The sequence below is a fragment of the Nerophis lumbriciformis genome, linkage group LG35, assembly GCF_033978685.3.
Source record: "Nerophis lumbriciformis linkage group LG35, RoL_Nlum_v2.1, whole genome shotgun sequence".
Lineage (NCBI taxonomy): Eukaryota > Metazoa > Chordata > Actinopteri > Syngnathiformes > Syngnathidae > Nerophis > Nerophis lumbriciformis.
Genome location: NC_084582.2, coordinates 26001056 through 26028462, shown reverse-complemented (window position 1 = coordinate 26028462; position 27407 = coordinate 26001056). Strand labels below are relative to the sequence as shown.

The 27407-nt window shown below is 39.3% G+C and overlaps 1 protein-coding gene across 1 annotated transcript; it reads left to right on the top strand.

Annotated features, from left to right (window-relative positions):
• The first annotated feature begins 97 nt into the window (after positions 1-97).
• LOC133575411 (ubiquitin-conjugating enzyme E2 D2) lies at positions 98-27348 on the top strand. The gene is made up of 7 exons (XM_061928132.2): positions 98-351; positions 4235-4298; positions 19588-19619; positions 19750-19827; positions 21763-21868; positions 23769-23862; positions 26253-27348. The coding sequence occupies exons 1-7, from the start codon at positions 328-330 to the stop codon at positions 26296-26298; spliced, it is 444 nt and encodes a 147-aa protein (XP_061784116.1). The 5' UTR covers positions 98-327; the 3' UTR covers positions 26299-27348.
• The last annotated feature ends 59 nt before the right edge of the window (positions 27349-27407 follow it).

The following is a 27407-nucleotide window of genomic DNA, read 5'->3' as shown; positions in this document are numbered from 1 at the left end:
CAACTTCCAACTTCATGTTTCGTGCATACACTGAGCTCTGATTTTGAAGGGGCACCGCCGGATGTGCTGTCACTGTTGCTGTTGTGCGAGCACAGGCCCGCTGTGATTTGGTAGCCGCTGCAGTAGGAGGAAGGACCGCGGTTCTACCCCCCTTCTATCTTCTTGTTTCGACTCTAAATTCCATAGGTGGCTCCTTGTAGTAGCGATCAGTCATCTGTGTGTACTCTAGTCGTGTTCTATGATAATCACGCCGCTGTATTATCAACCAACTTATATCACTCGCCGTTTTAATCGCACGTTTCCACTGACAGCATCGCTAGCACAACAATGGCTCTGAAAAGAATCCACAAGGTAAGGAAGTGAGCGGGGAGGCCCTTGGATTTCCTCGTTTTGTGGGTAGATTCGGCGTCAGTCGACCGCTGTCGGACTTTACCGCGGCGAGAATAACACAATGGTGCGGGCGAAAAAGAAGCAGGCCGGGGACTGTACATGGTAGCTAATGTGTGAGGACACCCAGCCACGACACTTGAAGCAATGCGCCGCTTTTCTGTACCTCAACTCGGGCCACCTCGGTCGACACAAAAGTGGCCCGTTTTTAACCCTGACTGGATACCTTTTATTATCCTTTAACATGTCCAGTCGTCATATACTAGAATGTTTCAAGTCGTCATGGCTTCTGCATTAAGCGTGTTTAGTTTTTGTTTCGTTACAATATGTCCCGGGTAAGCTAAGTCAGGGCTTCTGGTGGTAAAGCTAAGCTAGTACATTATACGCTAAGGTTAAACTCGTAATACTTCGCTTTGTCGCCATTATTGACGTTTGGGTGGGAAAAAAATGGTATCAAATTGTGTTTTTTTAGCTACATTAATTTTCTATCGTCGTTACGGTTTGTTTCTACTATTTGCAACATTTGACAGTTGTTCACTTAGCGGCTATGCTAAAGCTAGCTGAAATATAACGGTGTTTCCTTTTATTATTGTCTAAATCTGTTTGGACTTTTTTTTTTTTACTAGTGACAACAACACTTTAAAAAAATATCCAAACAACATTTAACACAAATATCAATGGATGCATTTCGTGTGTTACTATTATGACATCCCAGACGTAAGGACGGATGTAAAGCTAACCTAACTAGTTCATGCTTGTGCTGCTTTAATACTGTGCTCTGACAGTTGGTCGTTTATTACGCTAGTGTTGTTTTGCAAAAGTTCCAAATGTGTTTGTGTTATGCACAAATATCATCGACACAATAGCAACGCAGCGTGAAAAGCCATTAAAATGTTAGCAGGCCCCACGCGTCGTTCGCCTGATGTGTTTGGTGACAGCAGCCCCCAAGAAGACCTCATCATGCCTAATCTTATGCAAGCGTTTTGTTTATCTGCTGTTTGATCGCCCACCAGAACATGTTCTTTTACGTTCTGACCTGGTTTGTAATTCTCTCCCTTCGTATGTTGCTGAGCCAGCGAACAATGACGCTAACGTTTGCAGAGCTGCACCAGTTATTGCCAAGTTGCCAACCAACAGTATTTGACTTGACATCAGCCTTGGTTGTCATAATGCCTATAGTGTAGGCCAGTGCTGTTAAACTCCATCCATCCATTTTCTACCGCTTATTCCCTTTGGGGTCACGGGGGGCGCTGGAGCCTATCTCAGCTACAATCGGGCGGAAGGCGGTGTACACCCTGGACAAGTCGCCATCTCATCGCAGGGCCAACACAAACTTGTTTTCATTAACTGCCACAGTTTTGGCTGCTTGTAACAGTGAATAATATATAAAGATATACATCCATCCATCCATTTTCTACCGCTTATTCCCTTTTGGGATCGCGGGGGGCGCTGGAGCCTATATACAATTATTTATTAATTATATATTGTGTACACTGAAAAAAAAAAAAGGTCTGTAGATTTTACAGTAAAAAAAACGACAACTCAGTTTGCTAAATTTTACCGTAAAATTTCCGATGTTTTTTTCCATCCATCTATTTTCTACAACTTGTCTCTCTCGGGGGGTGGCTGGAACCTATCCCAGCTGCATTCGGGAGGAAGGCAGAGTACACACTGCACAAGTCGCCACAGCATCGCCGGGCCATCACAGATAGACAACATTTTTTTTTTTTTTAGTTTAGTCTTTATTTGAAGGGACAATGCACAGAAACATTAAACTCAAAGACAGATATGTTCTGTACCAGATTATAGCTAAATAGCTAATTTCCATCTGCAGTCCCTGGCTACCTAAATTAAAGGAATACAAAAATCATGCATTAAAATTATGACAGTAAAATCCTACACAAATATTAAGAAAAACGTAATAAAATACCCTTTCATTGACACATACTTAATATACAATACAACCACACCTCATTTACATAATCACAAGACAATACATGTTTTTGTTCACATCTGTCGTCATTTGTAAAAACAACCTTGATTTTAACAGACACACCTCACAATTTACAACAAAAACGCCCTCATGAATGGATATAATACACATTAAGTTGATGTGGCAAACATAATGCCCACCTTAGTGACCTTGTGAGCAGCTTTGATTGCTCCAAAGCCACTTTTTAACTTCAATTTAGGGCCAATTTAGTTTTGCCAATTAACCTATCCCCAGGTGCATTTCTTACATCATTAAAATGAAAATGGAAAAACAGTACCAATGTTTTTACTGTAAACTCTACGATTGTTGGTTTTACAGGTTTGATTCTCGAGCGTGGCTGCTGCTCACTGCTCCCCTCACCTCCCAGGAAGTGGAACAAGGGGATGGGTCAAATGCGGAGAGTAATTTCACCACACCTAGTGTGTGTGTGTGTGACTATCAGTGGTACTTTAACTTTACGGCATAATACTGTAAATAGAAAAATGGTACCACAGTTTTTAAGAAAAACATTTTCACGGTAAAATTCTGGCGACGGAGCTATCAGGTTTTTTTTTTTACTTAAAAAAATATTTTTACAATGTACAATTTCATGGATAACTTGCTTCAAAATCAACCAAAAAATGTTAACCAAAAAATGTTTTGGGAATGTGTGATAATATAATATATATAATTATAATATGTTCATTGCAATATTAGATCAAGTTTAAAATATATAAAATTGCAGATTTTCCACAGTATAGAGTAAGAAGCACCAACTAAATTTTAGAAGAAAATACACATTTTTCCATATATTAGCCACACCGGACTATTAGCCTCAGCTATGTACGTTGTAAAGTCAAGTTATTTATATAGAAATAGTTTGTCAATGTTTATTTACATACTTTAATTGTTTCCCAACGGTATCTGTCACACGGCAGTAAAACGGCTGATCAAACATATCAGAAGTCATCTTCATGGCTCCACTAGCTGCGGAAGCTCGCTCTCCACTCAGTTAAACAGACTCCATAAGTCCAGGTGACGTTTTGGTGAATTCAGGAAACTGAAACAATACGAAAATAATGCCATTGTAAGTTAATAATACTAACATCCATCCATCCATCCATCCATCTTCTTCCGCTTATCCGAGGTCGGGTCGCGGGGGCAGCAGCCTAAGCAGGGAAGCCCAGACTTCCCTCTCCTCAGCCACTTCGTCCAGCTCTTCCCGGGGGATCCCGAGGCGTTCCCAGGCCAGCCGGGAGACATAGTCTTCCCAACGTGTCCTGGGTCTTCCCCGTGGCCTTTTACCGGTCGGACGTGCCCTAAACACCTCCCTAGGGAGGCGTTCGGGTGGCATCCTGACCAGATGCCCGAACCAGACACTCGTAAACGTATTAGCTAATGCTAACGACCCGGCTGTAGCTTCATTACATTACGGTAGCACATACAAATATGCATGAAAACACTCCTACAGACATCATACATGGGACGGTTAAGTAAGTAAGAATTGTTTTAGTTATACTGTAATACTTGGAAACATTGCTTGAAATGACACAGAATCCATACGAGTAGTAACGCTACGGACGGCTCGAAGACAGAACAGGACTTATACTTCTGGTTGAAAGGACATAAATAGAAGGACACTGCAGCACCTGCAGTGAGCGAACTCGTACAAAAGATGGTGCCATAAAACAAGCAATATAAACTGAAGCACGTGGCATCTGGAACATAGTGTGTGTGAAAAGATTGCGCTAAAAAAATCGCAGTCTCAATTCTGATTTTTTGCAGAATTGTGCAACCCCATTATGCATCGAATCCATGATCAGATTGACAGTGTTTTGCTGTTATTTGTTATTAATATTGTTGTTGTTGTTTTAGGAATTGAATGACTTTGCACGGGATCCTCCAGCCCAGTGTTCTGCTGGACCAGTGGGAGATGACAGTAAGTTCAGCACCAGTAGCATGGTTTCACGTACATTTATTTGTGTCGGCCTGCCACAAATCTGGATTGTCACAACATGTGCCGCTTCTTGCTCTTCCTTGCTTATAAACAAATTGTAATGGGTCTGTCGGTGAATGTAGCTTTTTGTTACAAGTCTTTACTGTAGATGGCGGTAACTCTGCTGCAAAACACACCTTATCTGACAGAATAAGAAGACACTGCAGGAGGGATCAATGTTGCCACTGTAGTGATTTTGTTGCTATATTTAGAAAGCAATCAGACTCCTCTACTGTAGATATCCCTTTTCAAAAAAAGCAACTAGTGACAAATCTCGTGAGGAGACTTGGAGACTCTGACATTAAAACACGTATTGCTCTTCTCAACGAGTGCTGCTGTGGCCCTTCCCCCATTTAAACATACTCACAGATGGCTCAGTCCTTTTTGTATCATAAAATACAAAAATAAACTGAATAAACTTCCTCCTCTGTATTCATTCATAAACATTGGTGTTTAGCGTTAAGTTATTATTTTCACACATTATACCTCTCCTCAACATCCATTAAAAATAAATGCACATATGTCATTGCCACTTATGCAGTTAAGGTGAGAATGTCCTGTGCTCGAACCATTTAGGGAAGAAAACACACACACACACACACACATGTTTCGAACACTTGATTTCCTGGTAGCAAGGCCATTGTGCGGCCCTGCTTGTTTTTTGGAATGTTGCTTGTCGTTCACAATTATTATCAGAGACAAGATCACACGTCTTTTAAAAAATAAAATAAAATTAAAGATGATAAAAAACGTTTGGAAGATAGTGCTAACGAAAGTCACCGTTGTAGCCTTCAAAGACCTCTAAAACAACTTCAAATCCCTCCATCAACATTTTATATACACACTGCAAGTATATATAATGTAGTAACGGTCACGTTCATAAAAAAGTGTAATATGTACAATATTAACCGTATTCTCGTCATTTTAATCATTGCTGGAACTGACTTATTTCGCGCATTGATTTCCATTTCAATAGCAGGGCATGTCCGACTTCCGGCAACAACTTGTGTTCCTACTTCTGGATTCAAATATGAGTGTGTTCTAATCATGGCAGAGTTGGTAGTAGACAACAAAGACGACTATTTTTAGACAAATAAGAATTCACAACCTTATCTTTTTTAAGCTGAATGAACGGAGGATGAACTACTGTTTATAGAAGCCAGCACAATGAGGGTGAAACTAGGGCTGCAACAACTAATCGATTAAATCGATTAAAATCGATTATAAAAATAGTTGGCGATTAATTTACTCTCGATTCGTTGGATCTATGATATGCGCATGCGCAGAGGCTAGTTTTTTTTTTTTTTTTTTTTAACCTTTATTTATAAACTGCAACATTTACAAACAGCTGAGAAACAATAATCAAAATAATAGGGGTGTAACGGTACGTGTATTTGTATTGAACCGTTTCGGTACGGGGGTTTTGTTTTGGTGCGGAAGTGTACTGAACGAGTTTTCACATGGACATATTAAGTAGCGTACTGCATTTTGTGTAAACAATACTCAAAATGCCGAACATTTGAGGCATTTATGAAACTCCGCCCTAACAGCTCCGCAAAAGAGGACATGTCCGGTGAAAAGAGGACGTATGGTCAGTCTATCATAGCCCGTTAGCTGCTAGCATGCTAGCAAAAGAGGACTAGCAGCTATCGTTTTCACCGGGCTAGGTTCTGACCATACGTCCTCTTTTCACCGGACATGTCCTCTTTTGCGGGGCTGTCGGGCGGTGTTTCTTAAATGCCTCAAATGTCCGGCATTTTGAGCTAGGGTTGCGTGTATTTTCAATGTACGTTCAGGATTAAGAAGGTTAAAAACACAACAAATTGTGTGCGCAGTAGCATTCGTGAGGGAGGGGCAGAGACAGAGAGAGTGAGAGAGTTGTGATAAACGCGCATGCGTCGTCAGGCTCTGCTTTTTATCGATACATTTATCAGATTTAATTTTTTATTATCTATAGCAGGGGTGTCAAAAGTGTGCATTTTTGTAACATTTTCCTTGTTTTATTTGGCAAGTTGAAAGAACATGGCGCCAGTATGCTTTTTTTTTTCAATAAAATACTGGAAAGGATAGAATTGTAGTTTGTCTCTTTTATCCGATTATTAATCGATTAATCGAAGTAATAATCGACAGATTAATCGATTATCAAATTAATCGTTAGTTGCAGCCCTAGGTGAAACATTGGAGCAGACAGAAGTCGAAAGATTATGGTTGGCATGACACAAAGCTGCAAATGCGGAATTTGGAGACAATCTATTTCAACATAAATGGAGTGCTTACCCCCCAAATAATCTGGAAAAAATGTGTCCGGCCAGCTGGACCAAACAGTCCATCGAGTGAGTCACACTTTAATATCGATCATGAAACACGCAGCACGTAATGCGTGTTATTACAACTACAGTACATACGCTGTCTGACTAGCTGTGTTCTTACAAAACATGAAATGTGGATTAATACTTTACAGATACTGTAATGTCATTGTTAATGTTTTTCAATCAGTACTGATTTTTGTACTATTGCAATGTTATGCATTGAAAATGTAAACGCCTTTATTGCCGACGTAGATGCTAGTTTATCTCTTGCCGTAGTTAGCTTTTACGGCTAATACCGTAGCACGCCGATGTGTTAGTACACTACAAAAAGAGTTTGTCAGTGTTCGCTCTGACAATAACAATGTCGCTACAGCTTGTCTATTATACAGGTTATGGAACAGAAATGAAGTTTTGGTGACGTTTTTTGAATGCATTTTTTAAAGTGATTTGGCGGTAGTATTGATTGCTCCCATTAGCTGCATTGCTAGCCAATAAAAACTAGCTGATTTTTAAATGTTAGAATGCAACAAAAAAAAACCTCCCAGCTTGTCTTTCATAATGATTGTGAACAATAGGAAATATTCCTAAAAAAGTGTAGTTCCCCTTTAATTTTCACATTTAAAAAAAAATTAAAGCAAAATCAACTAAAAAGCGTAATTGCTGTTAGAATTCTATTTTTGCGTCATGCTATAGTTCATTGTTCCTTATTATAAAACGTTGCTTGATTGCTCAAACCATGTGTTCACCCTCAATGAAAAATGCAACAGTTGTAATCAGTTTGATATGTGAACAGTTGTAATCTTGACTTTTTCAAAATGAAAGTATTCCCTATTTCTATTTTCTAGCAGCATGTTGGGAAAAAAAAGCTGCAAAAAAGCTCCTAACTTCCACTCCTTCATGCTCTCTTTGTTTACTTTAAATAAAGCATTATTTTATGGAAAGTACACCTGACAATCCTTCCTTTTCCCACGAGAAACTAATGTATTTTGTCCTTATTTCCCGGTGTCTTCCTGCTCCCGTTTTTACTCGCCATTATTGGGGAACTACACTTCTTTTGGAATTTTGCCTATTGTTCACAATCCTTATGAGACAGCGCATCCTACAGAGACAGTCAGAAAGTGGCTTAAAGAATGTCTGTAAAAAATAATCTATGCAACATTTTGGCCAAGGAATCACCATTACATGTTATGTACACCGTAAGGAAATGTTTCAGATGTAGGAAAAAACATCATAATATGACCCCTTTAATGCGCCTTACAATCCGGTGCACCTTTTGTGTGAAATTACACCTGAATAGACCCATTCATTTGCAATGCGCCTTATAATCAAATGGGCCCTATGGTCCGAAAAATACATTATATAAAAAATTGATGGAGGTTTTGAAGTTTTTTTTAGAGTGCTTTGAAGGCAACATAGGGGACTCCCATTAGACGTATCTTGCGAGCGCTTATTTAGCCCCGGGCGATATGGCCTAAAATTATCCCTGATTTTTTTCAGAAAAAATTAAATTTCTGATTTTTTTCCCCCTACTTTTTAAAGAAACCATTAAATGCAAATGACAGATAATTCAAAACATGTTTTTCTTTTATTTAATAAAAAAGAAAAAAGTAGTTGAAATGAAACTGCATCTTACTCTTGGCAAAATTCTAATTTATGTAATGTTGTTCTTTTTAGGCCAGATATAAATTGTACTTTTAATGAAATCATTTTCAAATAATTAAATTAAAGGCCTACTGAAATGCGATTTTCTTATTTAAACGGGGATAGCAGGTCCATTCTATGTGTCATACTTGATCATTTTGCGATATTGCCATATTTTTGCTGAAAGGATTTAGTAGAGAACATCGACGATAAAGTTCGCAACTTTTGGTCGCTGATTAAAAAAGCCTTGCCTCTACCGGAAGTAGCAGACGAGTAGCGTGACGTCACAGGTTGTGGAGCTCCTCACATCCGCACATTGTTTACAATCATGGCCACCAGCAGCGAGAGCGATTCAGACCGAGAAAGCGACGATTTCCCCATTAATTTGAGCGAGGATGAAAGATTTGTGGATGAGGAAAGTGAGAGTGAAGGACTAGAGGGCAATGGGAGCGATTCAGATAGGGAAGATGCTGTGAGAGGCGGGTGGGACCTGATATTCAGCTGGGAATGACTAAAACAGTAAATAAACACTAGACATATATATACTCTTAGCCACAACACAACCAGGCTTATATTTAATATGCCACAAATTAATACCGCATAACAAACACCTTGCCCCTCCCGTCCATATAACCCGCCAATACAACTCAAACACCTGCACAACACACTCAATCCCACAGCCCAAAGTACCGTTCACCTCCCCAAAGTTCATACAGCACATATATTTCCCCAAAGTTACGTACGTGAGACTTTTTGAGACTTTTGTTAGTAGGTTGCACAGTGAAATACATATTCCGTACAATTGACCACTAAATGGTAACACCCGAATACGTTTTTCAACTTGTTTAAGTCGGGGTCCACTTAAATTGATTCATGATACAGATATATACTATCAGATATACTATCATCATAATACAGTCATCACACAAGATAATCATCAGGGTGTATACATTGAATTATTTACGTGACATGCACATAGCGGCACGCACGTACGGGCAAGCGATCAAATGTTTGGAAGCGTACTCACGGCACCGTGTCTGCGTATCCAACTCAAAGTCCTCCTGGTAAGAGTCTCTGTTGTCCCAGTTCTCCACAGGCCAATGGTAAAGCTTGACTGCCATCTTTCGGGAATGTAAACAATGAAACACCGGCCGTGTTTATGTTGCTGAAGTCGGCCGCAATACACCGCTTCCCTCCTACAGCTTTCTTCTTTGCAGTCTCCATTGTTCATTGAACAAATTGCAAAAGATTCACCAACACAGATGTCCAGAAGACTGTGGAATTTTGCGATGAAAACAGACGACTTAATAGCTGGCCATCATGCTGTCTCAAAATGTCCTCCACAATCCGCGACGTCACACGCTGACGTCATCATACCGAGACGTTTTCAGCAGGATATGTCGCGCGAAATTTAAAATTGCACTTTAGTAAACTAACCCGGCCGTATTGGCATGTGTTGCAATGTTAAGATTTCATCATTGATATATAAACTATCAGACTGCGTGGTCGGTAGTAGTGGGTTTCAGTAGGCCTTTAAGAGCCTCCCATGGGAAGCAATACATCTGCTTGAATAGAATACTTTTAACAAAAATGTTGCATTGCACATTTTGCATGCAAATAATCTCCAACATTGAGGTCAATAAAGTGCGAACTTCAAACTTCTGTCTTGAATAACATACTTCTGTAAATAAAAATGTCGCATTAAACATTGTATCCAAATAAATAATTAAGTAAAACATTGAGAGGACTTTAGGTTGTTTCAGTAAGTGGATAAAGTAAACTCAGACTTTTTCATTCACACATCTTGGCGTTGTGCAGAGAAACTGCTTTAGTGCTCACTCTACGCATTGTGCTTCTCTCTCATCATATATGACATCTTCATGCATACCTTGTGTAGATGATTCCACCACCAAGTAATGCATTTATTAATTTCCCTAGTAACTAATTACATTTATTAAAGAGTAATTCCGTTAGTAATTCAATCACTTTTTTGGTCAAGTAACAAGTAACTAGAATTAATTTTAACACAACTGCACGCAGCATCATCAAGTAGTTGGCAGGTTGGTGTTCCTGGCTAAAATCTTTGTGTGTATGTCCTATAATCATATTTACCTATAAAAACAACATTGTTAAAGGTCAATTATTTTCATGTTGCTGCTGAATTATAAACATGTCCTCTTAAAACAGGGCACTTCTATCACATTTAGTTCTTTTGTGAGCTGAAGAATGGAGCATAGCTAAATGTTTTTTAAGAAGATTGGAGATTATAATTGACTTTTGAAAAATTATTCAAGTTATTTTCTTATCTCAAAAACACCTTTTTAGTTGAGTACATATTATGCAAAACCTACTTTTCTTACTGGTTGGTACCTGTTTTTGTGTATTTGGGATCCCCATCAGTCGCAAAAATTAAAATCAAGGCATGGTGGAGATATTTAGTTTCGTCAACGTATATTTCCATATATGGGTTAGTTTATGGGCATAACTAGCTAGTTGAGTTTAGGGATGTTGTCCGTGTTTAATTGAGTGTTACAGTAGGCCTTATGATGGCAATGTGTTCAAGCTATTTCATATTGCTCCTGAATTTTTTTCTGTGCTACAAAAAAGTTTCTGTCCTAATTGTTTTAATTTAGTTGCACCTGTCTTACTACTGAAAAAGCTAAGCGTACAGCCCTGTTCATGCTTTTTGTAAGATTTGTAGCATAGTTTTTAATATATCACACGGAGGAAAACATTTTGTTAGCCAACATTAAGTGTTCAGCATTTGTTTTTATTTTCATTCCGAGCAGGACTACATAGGTATCTTGCAGAGGACAAATAAGACACACGGCATCAGTAGCTTTGACCGTAACTGTATAGACTGAATGAGGTGTGACGAGATGTTCTCTCACAATATCTCGCGATATTAAAATGTGACAATATTTCTGGATCTAAGAAAAATGCTGTCTCGTGGACACAGGGCTGAAGCCTCTCGAGCAGCCGTCACCGACTGGGAGCTCCAAAGACTGAACCACGGGATCACCACTGAGATTGACAATGCATGCATCATGAAAGTGGGCGTGGGCAAGGCGGTGCCGTAACCGCACATTAAGTGTTCGGTGCACACTACAAATTGGCCTCGGTGGCTGAGACGCGTGGCTGCTCTGCTTCATCGGAATCCAACAGCCGCCACCCTGTTTATGTCCAAGCAAAAGCCATCAAATTCGTCAACCACGGCCATCAAGACACAATAGAACAGAGCTTTGTATGTGCTGGGTCATTGCCAGCTTATTTGATTTAGGTCATGCATGCAAAGCCATAAAACATTTCAAAATGCACCTGAAATGTTTCTCCCATTATATATTTTGTTACTGCAGTTTTATTAAAAGTACCGTAATGTCAAAATATCAATTTGTGATTCCAAATATATCGTCTCGCAAGCTGAGTGTATCGTCACACTCTTAGAATAGAACAGTGGTCTTCATATAAATGTGTCCAAGGGCCAACATTTTTCACAGCAGACAGTGTGAGGGCCGGATTTATGTGGTGATTTATTTCAAACCAAAAGGTTAATTAAAACGTATATTTAAAGCCTAATCTTTGTAGTATTGTATTTAGGGTTGTACGGTATACTGGCACTAATAAAATACCGCGGTACTAATGAATTAAAAAATGTACTTCACTGTCTTTGAAAAATAAGGCGCATGTTAATAAACACACACACAGCACTTAAAAGTAGAAGCAGTGTGAAGACAGAGGAGGGACAATGGTTGTATTTTGGCTTTAAAACTAACGATAAAAGTAACACTATAGACACTGAAGCGCTGCTGTACAAGCGGTGCTTTAAAACATAGCTAGCTAATCCCTCTGTAGTGTCGTAAGATACTTCTAAATCAGTAATCCTCGCCTCCATGGCAAGAAATAAACTACATTTCTTACAAGTATCATCCCTGCAGGACGAGGAATAGCAAAACATGCTTCACTACACACTGTAGGAGGGAACTATAGCTATTGGCAAGCTTGCGCTCCTGAATGTAAACAAATGGGTGGTTCTTTACAAATATTGACACCAACGATAACAAGTACAACACCGTATATATATGACACTACAATGATCAATTATTTTTTTTATCACAAGATGTTTTGTAATTTTTTTATTGTTTATAAACTCAGGAAATAAGTCATCGGACACAGGATAGCTTTAATTATGACCAGTGCAAGGCCCTGTAACTACTTTGTATTGGATAGATACCCAAATTTGTAGTATCACCCAAAACGTATGTTAAGCATCCAAACAGAAGAATAAGTGTTTATAACATTTTAACGGAAGTGCAGATGGAACAGAAAATAACCAGATATTAACAGTAGATGAACAAGTCTATTAATAACATAATTGTAGATTGAACTGGTTGAAACAGAAATTAACCAGATGTCAACAGTAAATGAACAAGTAGATTAATCATCCATCCATCCATCCTTGTCTACCGCTTGTCCCTCATAATTTTGACATCCATCCATCCATCCATCCATTTTCTACCGCTTGTCCCTTTTGGGGTCACGGGGGGTGCTGGAGCCTATCTCAGCTGCAATATGTGCTGCATACGTCTGCAGCCAAATTAGGAACCTTTGTAACCTGTTTGCTTACTTACTAATAAAATATACATTGTCCAGTACTGTATGTTCACTGGTATTTAATGCCACAATTGTGTTTTGATTGCAATAAGAAACATGTTTAATGTTTATTGTATCACAAGATTTTCTGTTAAAACAAAGGCAATAATTACTTTTTTGTGGTCCCCTTTATTTTGAAAAGCATCTAAAAAAAGAAGCAAACTATCAAAATACATTTTGTTGTTGGTACCAATGTTATCGGGACAACCCTAATTGTATTAATAGCAATGTTTCAGATTTTTTAAATTACGTTATGCAAGGGGTGCTCAAATCTTGGCGGTGTACAAATAATTTGAGGTCAATTTATTTAGGTTGGTCAGGTTACTTGGTTTCAGTCCAATTTTCTTGGAATTGCCGATTTTCACTGTCCACTTTTCTTTTACCAGCAAACTCGGACCACGCTATTTTCATGCAAACTATGCTCCTGACAGCCGGCGGAGTGTCTATATGCGAATGGCTACAAAAACGAAAGTGAAACTTAAAGGGGCACTGCATTTTGGGGGGAATTGTCTGTCATTCACAATCCTTAAAGACAAAAATAAATGTTTCTCTTTTTTTATGCATTCTAATTTGTAATATTCAATTTATGGTAGATTGCTAACAATAGAGGTAACTGGGTTTCGATTTATTCCACCTATAAAGCGCTCTAAACAACATCCAAAAATTTAAATCAAGGTTTTATATAAATGGTGTAAGTATATACAGTATGTATTGTAGTATCATGCACATTCATAATAACATGCAATATTTACAATTTTGCTCATTTTAAGCATTACGGCGACACATGGATTCACAATGTTTGCTATTTCGTTCAAAGAAATACAGCTATAACTAATAATGGCAGACTCCATGAGATTCTATAATAACTACTTTGGGACAATTTTTCAGTCTGAATATACAGTATGGATAAGCCTGGGCGATATGGCCTTTTTTTAATATCGCGATATTTTAAGGCCATATGGCGATACACGATATATATCTCAATATTTTGCCTTAGCCTTGAATGAACACTTGATGCATATAATCACAGCAGTATGATGATTCTATGTGTCTACATTAAAACATTCTTCTTAATACTGCATTAATATATGCTACTTTAAAACTTTCATGCAGAGAAGGAAATCACAACTAAAAATATCACTATTTTTTTCATACGGTGTTGATCTGGAAATGTTTGCCTCTGCATTTTGATGGTGTGGGCGTGTGGCACCAAACGGAGATGTTGACATGCGGAGTAAGCACTGTTCATTCTCTAGCAGGTGACTTTTGAAATGATGCTACATATTAGCAGTAATGCTACTTTTTATAGCCACGCTTTTGCCCCACATTTGACAAATTACGGTTGTCTGTTCGACATATTCCCACTTGAAGCCAAACCACCGCCAGACGATGGACCCCCTGCTGTTTTTTGGGGGAATTAATTATTCCTTCATTTGTTACCAGATTTGCACCTTTTTTCTCTTGTATTACTGGTAGCATCACAGCTAACGTTAGCCATGCTGCTACCTCTTTGCTGCGCGAGGGCATATACGTATGTGACGTGTGTAGAAGCTGCTCTTGCTGTCTGTGAGAAGGAGAGACAGGAAAGAGCGAGGAGAGCCTGTAGTGTAATGCCCGCAGCTAAAAGCAACTGCGTGAGAACGTATACTCGAATATCACGATATAGTCATTTTCTATATCGCACAGAGACAAACCCGCGATATATCGCGCATATGGATATATAGCCCAGCCCTAGTATGGAGGATGGGCTACAAGTCTTAGAAGCTGGGTGCAGAGATCTAAGTAGATCTCACTATACTGAAACATTAAGCACCATGTAGCCACAAGCAATACAAACTACGAACATCATAAAACAATCACGTATTAGACCCGGAGATTGCGAGAAAGACATGAAAAGATGCCAACCTTTTAAATTTTTTATTCAATTTTTTTTTTTAATCTGCATGAGGGTTATGATTAAACAGGAAGATATGAAAGTCCCATCAGTCAGCATCCCAGTGAGTGCAGACATTGTACTGAAAGTGATTGTTTTATTATGTTTGTAGTTAAACAAGCAATGTAAAGTGGCATAATAAATGTCTGTGGACCACAAAAATTGAGGCGGGCAGGTATAAACCCTGTCAGTGCAACAGCACACATGAACCTACCAAAATAAGATATTTGTTAAAGGCAACACCATTTTTTTACTCGGGTGAGTGGAGTGATGATTTTATGAATATGTGATTCAAATAATGCTAACCCAATTAATCTGTTCCAGACACTGTAGTATCTACAGCGGAGGTCTGAACACTGGCTAATTTTAACGACGCCCGTTAAGTTAGCAACACTTATTCCTCCTGCTACTTCACCTTTTCTCTGGCAGACCACATTCATCCATCCATTGTCTACCGCGTGTCCCTTTTGGGGTCGCGGGGGGGTCGCTGGAGTCTATCTCAGCTGCATGTGTATGATTTATTGTTTTTTCCCCAAAGCGGAGTTACGATGCATACCGCCACACAACTGGTAGCACCAACACCACAAATAAATTAATGTATGGAAAACAATGTACTAATTTAATCTAGCTAAATGTGAACTCCTTCAAGACATAGCTAAAAGCTTTAGTAAGGATGAGAAATGATTAATTAGGCAGGGATTTTCAAAGTGTCATTTTCCCCTCTTTAAACAAAATATTCTAAAATAAGCTTTAATTGTTCAATCACTAATCGATGTGAAACAGGGGAGTTTGTGTGCTGCCTGAGTGCAGAGAAAAACATTTTTTTCTTATTAATTACTGTGCCTTTTCTGAAGTCCTCAGCTTTGCCCTGGTGAGAAGTGCGCTTTACTCTTTAAAACTAACATAAAGTCCTGTGCGCTCACACAGGACTTCTTCATTGAAAACAGGTTATTTTGTTTTCTGTACAGAGACACAAAATTTAACATTTGAAATTGGAAGAATGGCTGCGGGAGTTTGAGAAAAAACCTATTTGCGATTTGTATCTCCAAAATTGTGATTTTTATATTTTATACATATAAATGTATACAACTGTGAAACGAACATGTAAAGGAAAACATGTTATTTTGAGGCTGTCAATCAACATTTTTTTGTCTCAAGGTGCCACACAGAACAGTGTTCAAAAATGTACTTGCAAAAATATTTGGCTTTATGCAGACAGAATCGGAGCTTTTGTCTACATCATGCTCTTAAGCTGTATTAATACCTGATAAAGACTATACAGTGTTTATAGTGTATTGTAATCATAATATGTAAGAATGTATTGTACTGTAATTGGAAGGGCAATCACTTTATCCTAAATAAATAAACAAACACAAAATTGACTCATTTATGTAAGCAAAAATAGTACTTAATTATTGAACATTTTAAAGTGCATTTTTTTTCTCAGTTAAAAAAACAAGGTGACATTTTCCCACAAAGGGACATTTGGCTTTGTTGTCCTATTTTTTCCCCTCCTAATTTTGGTACTTTGCAAAACTTCTTATTGGCGAGTCACCATGCTCTCTGTCCTTGCTTCCTGTGCGTGTGTAAAGCTGGTGGTCTTGCTCTCTGCCCACATTGACAAAGATTGTGAATGACCGAAAAGAGGGCTCATTGCGTAAAGTTATTTTTACTGTTAAACATGCTCAGATGCATTTGAGAGCAACACGTAATTTGTCATTATGGCTTTTTACAAATCTGTATTTACAATAGCGACTACAAACTGTCAATCAGTGTACAAGTATTTGTAGCACAAGCGCTAATATCATTCAACCTGTATTTATTGTTTGTACAAAGGACATTGTGTACAAGTGTTATGATAATAGGACCACTTCAATAAATGGGTGACAGATGATGGCAAGTTTCCAGTGAAGTCTAAATAGCAAATAAACAGACATAGAGGCGCCCATTCTACTTAACATTTGTACAACAGTCTGTACTGTACCTACAGCCAGTAACACAATCCAGAAACTGGATTTATCATGAGAAATAGTAGATTGTTGCATTATTTAAACACCTTGTGTGTTCCTTGCCAAAGTTAAACATGCAACCCTTAAAAAATATAATATTTCCACTTTTGCACTGCGAACTACATAATCTGCGTTTAACATATTGCTATTGATGCTTCTCCATTGACCAAAGCAGGAACTCCCAAGTATATTATTTGCTGTATGGGTACTGTAAACCTTTGCTGGCTGACTAAAGGACAGACACCTTTTTGGTATCACCATAAGGATTTGTGATTCAAAACACACATGCTAAACATTGATTTACCATATGAATAACATGATTAGAGCTGCAGCTATAGATTATTTTAGTAATCGAGTAATCTATCGATTAGTTTAATCGAGTAATCAAATAAAACACACTTCATAGCCTCAGTGCGTATTTTAGGGAAAATATTTTAAATAAACAATGAATTTTCCGCTTGCAATAACCTTTTTTTCCCCAAATAAATGCATCATCAACATTAAAATTGCACTTTTAGCATGTGTGCATTACTATAAAAAGACAAACACACATGCCACATGCATTTCAAGGCACCCACACACCACCGCTCTCATCAATCTCATGTGTGATATATTTAGCGGCCGTGGAGAAACTATGTATGCAGTTTAAAGTTCCAGGCCCTGCGATGCGGGTTTGATTATTTACACTCATTAAACAATTAATCGAAGCAACTGAATATGAGTTGCAGCTTTATTCTACACCATTAATTGTTGCAACCCCTTATGATAGCATACAATTCTTCCAGATGAACAAATAAATTGGGTGCATATAATTAAATTAGTGCTGTCAACCGATCATTTAAAAAAATAAGATTGATCACACTTTTGAATTGTGAATTGCTTGCGTAATTTAAATGAACTGTAAAAAAGACCCCATTATTTTTGATACATTGTCAGAATGTCATACATGAACATTTAAAAAAGGTTTTTTACTTGAATACACCATTTATTTGCTCAGAACTTGTTAAACCCATTTTGGTTTACTGACTGTATAACATCCCGTGCCGCCTTTCAGGTCACCAGCCGCGTTCAAGGTAAAGGAACATTCACAGTCAAAATAAATGAGATGATTAATCTGTGCTGATACATGATTAATGCATTGATTGATTGAAACTTTTTAGTAGATTGCACAGTAAAGTGCAATTTACCATTTAGTGTGACCACTAAATGGTAACACCTGGCCGGATAAGTTTTCCAACTTGTTTAAGTGGGGGTCCTCGTAAATCAATTCATGGTAAACAATTTGTTGATAGTCGCATGAGTTAATGTGTTAAGTTTGACATCCCTAATTTGAACCAAACTGAAAGTCTGCCCAAGCAAGCACTTTCAAGTTTACAGGTGTTACAGGTACATTCTTAAACAACTGTTTTTGGGATTCGGGATGTAACGATAAACCATAATAATAACTGCAGTAAAACTCCCGACGTTTAGTATTACGGTTTAAATTAAAATAATGGAAAAAACTTGATTTTTAACTGCACTTTTATAAACTGATGAACTGACTGGCACCAGCTCGCTTTCTTAAATGTTAACATGAAAACAAGACACAATAACATATTTCCCTATTAAGAAACAACTTACCCCAATCCAACACATTGCGGTCTGACCATCTAAGATATTCAATTGTGCACGTTGAACCTACAAGCTGTCCTCTCTTAGGTGTGTGATCAAGGATTACGAGACAGAGGTGTTTTTATGGTGCGTTCAATGACCGCTGAACAGAGAAAGATTTCAATGTTTGTATAAGTACTTTTTAAACACATTCAACAATAATGATAACAGTGATCATTTTGCTCACGATAACCGTGATATGAAATTTTCATATCCTTATTTGGGGTCTGTGTGAACTTTGACATGTGTGAGTGTGAACAGGTAACGGCAAATCTATTTATGGTTGTCCAGATGTAATCATGGCAGGTAGACAAATAAATGAATGTATAGTCCTGTATTTTCTGACCACGAGCCACATTATGGGGAAAACATATGGACCCTCATGTTCATTGTATTGTTTGTTAGCTTATGACTGACGTGTACGTGTCGTGGTTTTCTGTTCCCTATTTTTTTAAGTACAAATACGATCTATACAAGGCTAATAGCCGAGCTGTTGGAATTGTGCAATAGAAAAGCAGCAGTAGTTCACAGAGTGACAGCCTTAGGAGAGGCTGAGTGGAAGCTGAGCACCACGGCAGCATATCAATGAATCCATGCATAATCAGCATGTGAAATTCAGCTTTAACACAAATGTCAGTTTTAATTATCGTCCTTAAACATAATTGCAATCCATTCAACCTGTTTTTTTGTTTTTTATTGGAGTTGGGGTATTATGGATTATGTCAATAATTATTTCTGTTTGCCTAGATTTATCAATATTTTAAAAAAATATTAATTTTAATTATTGGGTTCTCTCATCCTGTGTTGGTACCAATGAGATGCATTGTAAGAAGTGTAAATAACAATTGCAATTTTACTGATTTTTTTAAGCTAGTATGGCCACATGAGTAGCTCTCTGGTAGCATTTTGTATCCAAGTGGAAATAACTGGCGAACAAATGTTAAATAGATAGAAGTAAGAGCAAATGAAGTATCTTGCATGTACGGTAGTTTTTTTCCTTCTCCTGGGCCCCGCTGATCAATTATTTTGGTCTGTTTCAGGTTTTCACTGGCAAGCAACAATAATGGGGCCTGTAAGTATTGTTTATGCATATTTTATTTTACTGGTCGTTCCATTTAATGTATTGGCAGAGTATATGTTTATTGTCCATGGAGCTCCTTGGGGAATGTGTTATGCTAAATGTTTTCCTCTGCCTACATTAGAATGACAGTCCTTACCAAGGCGGGGTTTTCTTCTTGACCATCCACTTCCCCACAGATTACCCCTTCAAACCACCAAAGGTAAGCAAGACACAATATAAGGCCATGTCCACACTGACACTTTACCAGCCTTTGCGTTTGATTGATTGATTGAAACGTTTATTAGTAGATTGCACAGTATAGAACATATTCTGTACAATTGACCACCAAATGGTAACACCTGAATACGTTTTTCAACTTGTTTAAGTCGGGGTCCAAGTAAATCAATTCATGGTACAAATATATACTATCGGCATAATACAGTCATCACACACGTTAATCATCAGAGTATATACATTGAATTATTTACATTATTTACAATCCGGGGTGTGGGATGTGGAGGGGGGTTGATATCAGCACTTCAGTCATCAACAATTGCATAATCAGAGAAATGGACATTGAAACAGTGTAGGTCTGACTTAGTGGGTATATGGCTTAAAGGGAGACTTGTACTCATCTGATGATGTCAAGGTTGTGCACTGGCATTTCTAAAGCACAGTATATAATAAACATTACTGCCTTTAAACATAGAGGATATATTGTATGTTTAAACTTCAACATTCAGCTATTTTCACTGTCCATTGATGAAAAGATGCCTTAAAATGGGCTTTGAAAGACGCTGCTGTTGCTACACTCTATCTTCTGCGACACAACACTGGTGACGCCAATGACAGTCGGCTGTTTTGGATAAGATCCCTGTAGGACCTCCAGCAGATAGGACACCTTGGATAAGCAAGATTTTTTGCTTTGTGTTATAAGAAAGGTGCGACATTATTTCATGTTTAAAAACGTTATTTCAAACAGATCATGAAGTTATGTATTTACATGTGTTGGTTCCATTTGTGTAGACTGTGCGCACGCTTGCGATGAAGAATAAAAAAAAACATGATGTAGCTTTCTCCTTGTTAGTGTGTACTGATGTTGAAGACAGTGCACACTTCATTGCACATGTAGTATATCACTACATTGATGATATAATGCCTTATAATTCCACAAGGGTTTTGCAGCAGCACACTCACCAAGAGGGTTCCTTGTTAGTGTGCACGGATTTAAACAATTTTTACTTCACTGCACATGTAATATATCACCATGTTGCTGAATAAACGTGTTATAATTCCACGAGTGTTGGGTTTTAGCAGCACAGGCTCGTAAGCTCGCTTTAGGCACTTAAAAAAAGATTCACAATGCTCCTGTGTACATGTGGGCTAGTTTTAAAAGTAATGTACATGTCATTGTATGTCTCGCATATCACAATTAACATGATATTTATAAATGGTTGATTTATATAGGCTAGTAAGGTAAAGTTTTGTACCTGACAAGTTTTGGCTACCTTGCTTCTGCAGCCGTCATCAGAGGTGTCACGTGATGTTAGCGTGACGTCGTCAGGTACAAAACTTTACCTTACTAGCCTATATAAATCAACCATTTATAACCCCCCCCCCCCCCCCCTAGAGGGGGGGGGGGGGGGGTTACCCACATACGCGGTCCTCTCCAAGGTTTCTCATAGTCATTCACATCGACGTCCCACTGGGGTGAGTTTTTCCTTGCCCTTATGTGGGCTTTGTACCGAGGATGTCGTTGTGGCTTGTGCAGCTCTTTGAGACACTTGTGATTTAGGGCTACATAAATAAACATTGATTGATTGATTGATAAATACACATCAGTAGGCTAAATGAACCTCTTCAACATACAATTAACATGATCATATTAACAGAGGCGTCATGCCACCAAGTCAGCTGTGACTGCTTTTCAAGGCTTCTAATTGGACAAAATGTGCATGACAGCTGGTGTATGCTTTGGCGTGTGGACAGAGACTGTTTTGAAACTACGCTTGGTTGATGGAGATCGTTTAAACTCCTGATATGTGTTTTTGAAAGTATCCGTGTTCGTGTGGACATGGCCCTAATTACAAGTGGCAGAGATCTTACACTTGTGTACCCTTTAATGTTGACCTCGTTGGGTTTGTTGTCTGGTCAGGTTGCATTTACCACAAGAATCTACCATCCAAATATCAACAGCAATGGCAGCATTTGTCTTGACATCCTGCGATCACAGTGGTCTCCAGCTCTCACCATCTCCAAAGGTAATTTTACACAACTAACTGCACTACTATTTTAGAAATTACAGAACCAAGAAAATCCATTGTGACTGCCATATCATGCACATTATCCTTACTACTCTACCAAAAGCTGTCTCTAATCGTCCCAACATGATAATTGATTTGTTTGCGGACATAGATCCCTACTAAAATCATTACAAAGTGCTGAATGTAAGGTTAGGCCCAATAATATTTATCTTCTGGGCATATTTATGTTGAAGAGAATAAATAACAAATACATGTGTATAAAAATACAATGAACCATATTATGGCAAGGGAGCACTGCAGTATTATTATTATTATGTCTTATAATTTGAACAAACTTTAAACCTACTTTTTTAGTCAAGGTCAATTACTGCTACTCCCTTGTCATTGCAGTGGGGGAACATAAACATCATATTTGTTTTATTGGCAAATGCATTTGCCATAGGTGGGTAAAAACATGAAAAGCAAAACAATAGTACTGAATTTACACTAGTGCATTTCTAGCTAAACTTATAAAAAATTGTGTTTTATGTGCATATTGAATGACACATATTAACAGTGTGGTTTTCGTCCTGGTCGTGGAACTGTGGACCAGCTCTATACTCTCGGCAGGGTCCTTGAGGGTGCATGGGAGTTTGCCCAACCAGTCTACATGTGTTTTGTGGACTTGGAGAAGGCATTCGACCGTGTCCCTCGGGAAGTCCTGTGGGGAGTGCTCAGAGAGTACGGGGTATCGGACTGTCTGATTGTGGCAGTCCGCTCCCTGTATGATCAGTGCCAGAGCTTGGTCCGCATTGCCGGTAGTAAGTCGGACACGTTTCCAGTGAGGGTTGGACTCCGCCAAGGCTGCCCTTTGTCACCGATTCTGTTCATAACTTTTATGGACAGAATTTCTAGGCGCAGTCAAGGCGTTGAGGGGATCTGGTTTGGTGGCTGCAGGATTAGGTCTCTGCTTTTTGCAGATGATGTGGTCCTGATGGCTTCATCTGGCCAGGATCTTCAGCTCTCACTGGATCGGTTCGCAGCTTAGTGTGAAGCGACTGGGATGAGAATCAGCACCTCCAAGTCCGAGTACATGGTTCTCGCCCGGAAAAGGGTGGAGTGCCATCTCCGGGTTGGGGAGGAGATCTTGCCCCAAGTGGAGGAGTTCAAGTACCTCGGAGTCTTGTTCACGAGTGAGGGAAGAGTGGATCGTGAGATCGACAGGCGGATCGGTGCGGCGTCTTCAGTAATGCGGACGCTGTATCGATCCGTTGTGGTGAAGAAGTAGCTGAGCCGGAAGGCAAAGCTCTCAATTTACCGGTCGATCTATGTTCCCATCCTCACCTATGGTCATGAGCTTTGGGTTATGACCAAAAGGACAAAATCACGGGTACAAGCGGCCGAAATGAGTTTCCTCCGACGGGTGGCGGGGCTCTCCCTTAGAGATAGGGTGAGAAGCTCTGTCATCCGGGAGGAGCTCAAAGTAAAGCCGCTGCTCCTCCACATCGAGAGGAGCCAGATGAGGTGGTTCGGGCATCTGGTCAGGATGCCACCCGAACGCCTCCCTAGGGAGGTGTTTAGGGCACGTCCGACCGGTAGGAGGCCGCGGGGAAGACCCAGGACACGTTGGGAAGACTATGTCTCCCGGCTGGCCTGGGAACGCCTCGGGGTTCCACAGGAAGAGCTGGACGAAGTGGCTGGGGAGAGGGAAGTCTGGGCTTCCCTGCTTAGGTTGCTGCCCCCGCGACCCGACCTCGGATAAGCGGAAGAAGATGGATGGATGGACATATTAAAGCAGGATTTTCATATGTCAGAGACAAAGGTCTTTTTCTATGATGTCATCACATCCAAGTGCTGGCTGCTACCAAAAACGTTATTCTGGTTGATGGTTTGTTCACCTTTGCCATGTCCTTCTCAGTTCTCCTGTCCATCTGCTCTCTGCTGTGCGACCCAAACCCGGATGACCCCTTAGTACCGGAGATCGCCCGTATCTACAAGACGGACAGGGAAAAGTATGTTTTCTTATTCACATCATAGTTTTTGATTGGGATTTTTTTTTATGTTTGTGTTTTATAGTTGTGCTCTAGTTCTAGGTACTTAAATAGAGTACACATACAACTGCTGATGTAAAAAAATATCATCATTAGGTAGTCTTGCACCATATAGCTTTCATCGTTATCTTTATTATTATTAGTGTTTATTTGGCTAAATAGAATTGTAAAAAAAAAAGTTTTAAAGGGGAACATTATCACCAGACCTATGTAAGCGTCAATATATACCTTGATGTTGCAGAAAAAAGACCATATATTTTTTTAACCGATTTCCGAACTTTAAATGGGTGAATTTTGGCGAATTAAACGCCTTTCTATTATTCGCTCTCGGAGCGATGACGTCACAACGTGACGTCACATCGGGAAGCAATCCGCCATTTTCTTACTTTCGTCGGTGTGTTGTCGGAGGGTGTAACAACACGAACAGGGATGGATTCAAGTTGCACCAGTGGCCCAAAGATGCGAAAGTGGCAAGAAATTGGACGAAATTTGTTCAAAATACGAGGCTGTGGGGAAAGCCGACAAAATGGTCAATCGTTTGTTCCGCACACTTTACCGACGAAAGCTATGCTACGACACAGATGGCAAGAATGTGTGGATATCCTGCGACACTCAAAGCAGATGCTGACATCAACTCCAAAACTGGACAGATCAGCTTTCAGGAAAAGAGAGCGGATGAGAGTATGTCTACAGAATATATTAATTGATGAAAACTTTATTCATTACTCGCGGTTTTACGTAAATTATTATACATAAACTGTGTTTACCAATAATTTAGCTTAAAAACATTTATTTTTTTCAATCATTCGAGTACATTCGGGTAGTCTTGTGTAATGCAGTATTTTGTGTCTATTTAGGTATGGTTAACCTGAGTGCTGAAATCGTGGAAAAATATATGTTCTTAGCGCGCCTGAAATGGGCTGTCTGCACTCTTAAAGTGCATGTTGTTGCCAAATGTATTTCATATGCTGTAAACTTAGTTCATAGTTGTTGGTTTCCTTTAATGCCAAACAAACACATGCCAATCGTTGGTTAGAAGGCGATCGCCGAATTCGTCCTCGCTTTCTCCCGTGTCGCTGGCTGTCGTGTCGTTTTCATCGGTTTCGCTTGCATACGGTTCAAACCGATATGGCTCAATAGCTTCAGTTTCTTCTTCAATTTGGTTTTCGCTACCTGCCTCCACACTACAACCATCCGTTTCAATACATGCGTAATCTGTTGAATCGCTTAAACCGCTGAAATCCGAGTCTGAATCCGAGCTAATGTCGCTATACCTTGCTGTTCTATCCGCCATGTTTGTTTGTATTGGCATCACTATGTGACGTCACAGGAAAATGGACGGGTGTATATAACGATGGTTAAAATCAGGCACTTTGAAGCTTTTTTTTAGGGATATTGCGTGATGGGTAAAATTTTGAAAAAAACTTCGAAAAATAAAATAAGCCACTGGGAACTGATTTTTAATGGTTTTAACCCTTCTGAAATTGTGATAATGTTCCCCTTTAAGTTCTTCACTATGTTGTGACTGATTGGCAAGCAGCAGGCTTTTTTTTAACACAACATTGAACAGACACTACCCGATTTCACGATGTTGTGATCGCGCTAAATCATTCATATCGGCACTATTTCAACCAATCCATGCAACTTTATCCAATACCTGTAGTTGGTAGATAAAGTGTACTCCTGTAAAGGATACATAAATGACAACAAGTAGTGTTTTTTTCTTCTCTAGCTTGCCTGCTTTACCAACGGACTTACTGAGATGGTAATACCTCCTGGTAGTATTATGGAGATACAACACCCATCATAAACGCTAAAATATAAAGGGTCTGTCAATAAAGAATACATAACCACACATTACAGTGTGTCACAGGTACATTAACATTCAGTACACATTTGTGGAATCACAAGCTGTTGCAGTGTTATTGGGAAAAAATAAACCTCAAATCATGCTGCAAAACCAGACATTTTCGGCAGCAATAATTACAAAAATGTATGGCATAATCCAGGAAGGACTATTTACCTATTTTTTTCAAATAGTAGCCTCTGCTCTGATGGACACCATGGCATAATTAACCTTCATCCACGTGAATGAATAGTGAACACCACGCCTCAAATAGGCATCATTATTCAGGATCTGGAGGTTTATGCATGCACACCACAACAGGTGGAGACAAACAACTTCTCCCCAAACGAGTCCATGTTTTTTCGTCCAGTCACTCACACACAAGTGACGTAGAGAGATGCCACAGTGACACAAACACATTGGGGTGGTGGAATGCTATTGATCAATAAAACGTCAGGCAGCAGATATATTTTGTAATGGTTTTGTCTCCCTTGTGTGCTCACAGGTACAACAAAATAGCCCGGGAATGGACACAAAAGTATGCAATGTAGTGTTGGAGCGGAATCATTGCCAACCAGCTCTACGGCAAAAGATTGGGGAGCTTGAGATGTAAAGAGAAAACAAACAAAAAACACATACAAACAAATGAAAAGTTGTTGGTTTCCATTGGAGTGCTTTCATTGAGCCACACCCTCCCTCTCCCCCCACACACACACCACCACCAGATTACCTGTAAGAGTCCCTCGACACCCCGTGCCCCCCATTCGTGTCATCTCTCTTCATCTGTCTTGCTTCAACCCCTCCCATTCTCACCTGCACACCCTCCCACGTACTAACAGCCGACTTGCCATCCTCTCTGTTGTGGCCCCTGCTTCCTCACTCTCTAGTCTTTTATTTGGTCTCCAAGCAGGTGTGGCTTTTGCTACCTTCCCCAGGCCCTTCATCACTTAAAGCATTCCTTTGAGCATCTAAACCTTTTTTCAGTTCCCGTTTTAGGGGGGAGGGGCACAATAAATTGGAGGGACATTGACACTCTGCATCCTTTATTGTTTTTTCTTTTTTGATTCACATCCTTCGAGAAGGCAGACTGACAGTGGGTGGAAAGGCACTCTGTACTTCATTTATTCAATGAAAACATAATGAATAGGCCTTCTGTTGGATACTATGAACTGACTTGAATTTATCTCCATATTTCCTGCTCCTCACACCTCCCAGAGTTGAACCATTTGTACACAGCTGAAAACACACACACACACATAACACACACAGATAACTAACCCCCTCAACTACCGCCATCTTTTTCTTTATTGACAAAGTGGAGGTTTTGGACCAGGTATTTAAACAATTTATTTTTCTTAGTTCAACCTGTGTTTTTACCCCCCTACCCATAACTCTTTAGGTTGCTTTTATTTTATTTTTTTTGTTATATGCTTTTTGTTAAACTAGAGGCTAACATCTGAAATGGCTCTGGGACTGGCTTGGGCTCTGAGTGCAAGGAGAACACACTCTTCTTGCACAAAACCTCTGTATATTGAATTACCTGAGAGGCTCGTTGAGCTTTGTGTGTTGATTAAACTGTGTAATAAAAACCTCTGACTCCAGTGTGGACTCATTCTAACGCCTTTTTGAGAGGAATAATTAATAACTGGGTCACAGCATG

Excerpts from the sequence above, each read along its gene's own strand:
- LOC133575411 (XM_061928132.2), top strand. The coding sequence starts at position 328 with ATGGCTCTGAAAAGAATCCACAAG. Across the intron at positions 19,828-21,762 it reads ACCCCTTCAAACCACCAAAG|GTTGCATTTACCACAAGAAT; the intron begins GTAAGCAAGACA and ends TTGTCTGGTCAG. Across the intron at positions 21,869-23,768 it reads AGCTCTCACCATCTCCAAAG|TTCTCCTGTCCATCTGCTCT; the intron begins GTAATTTTACAC and ends TGTCCTTCTCAG.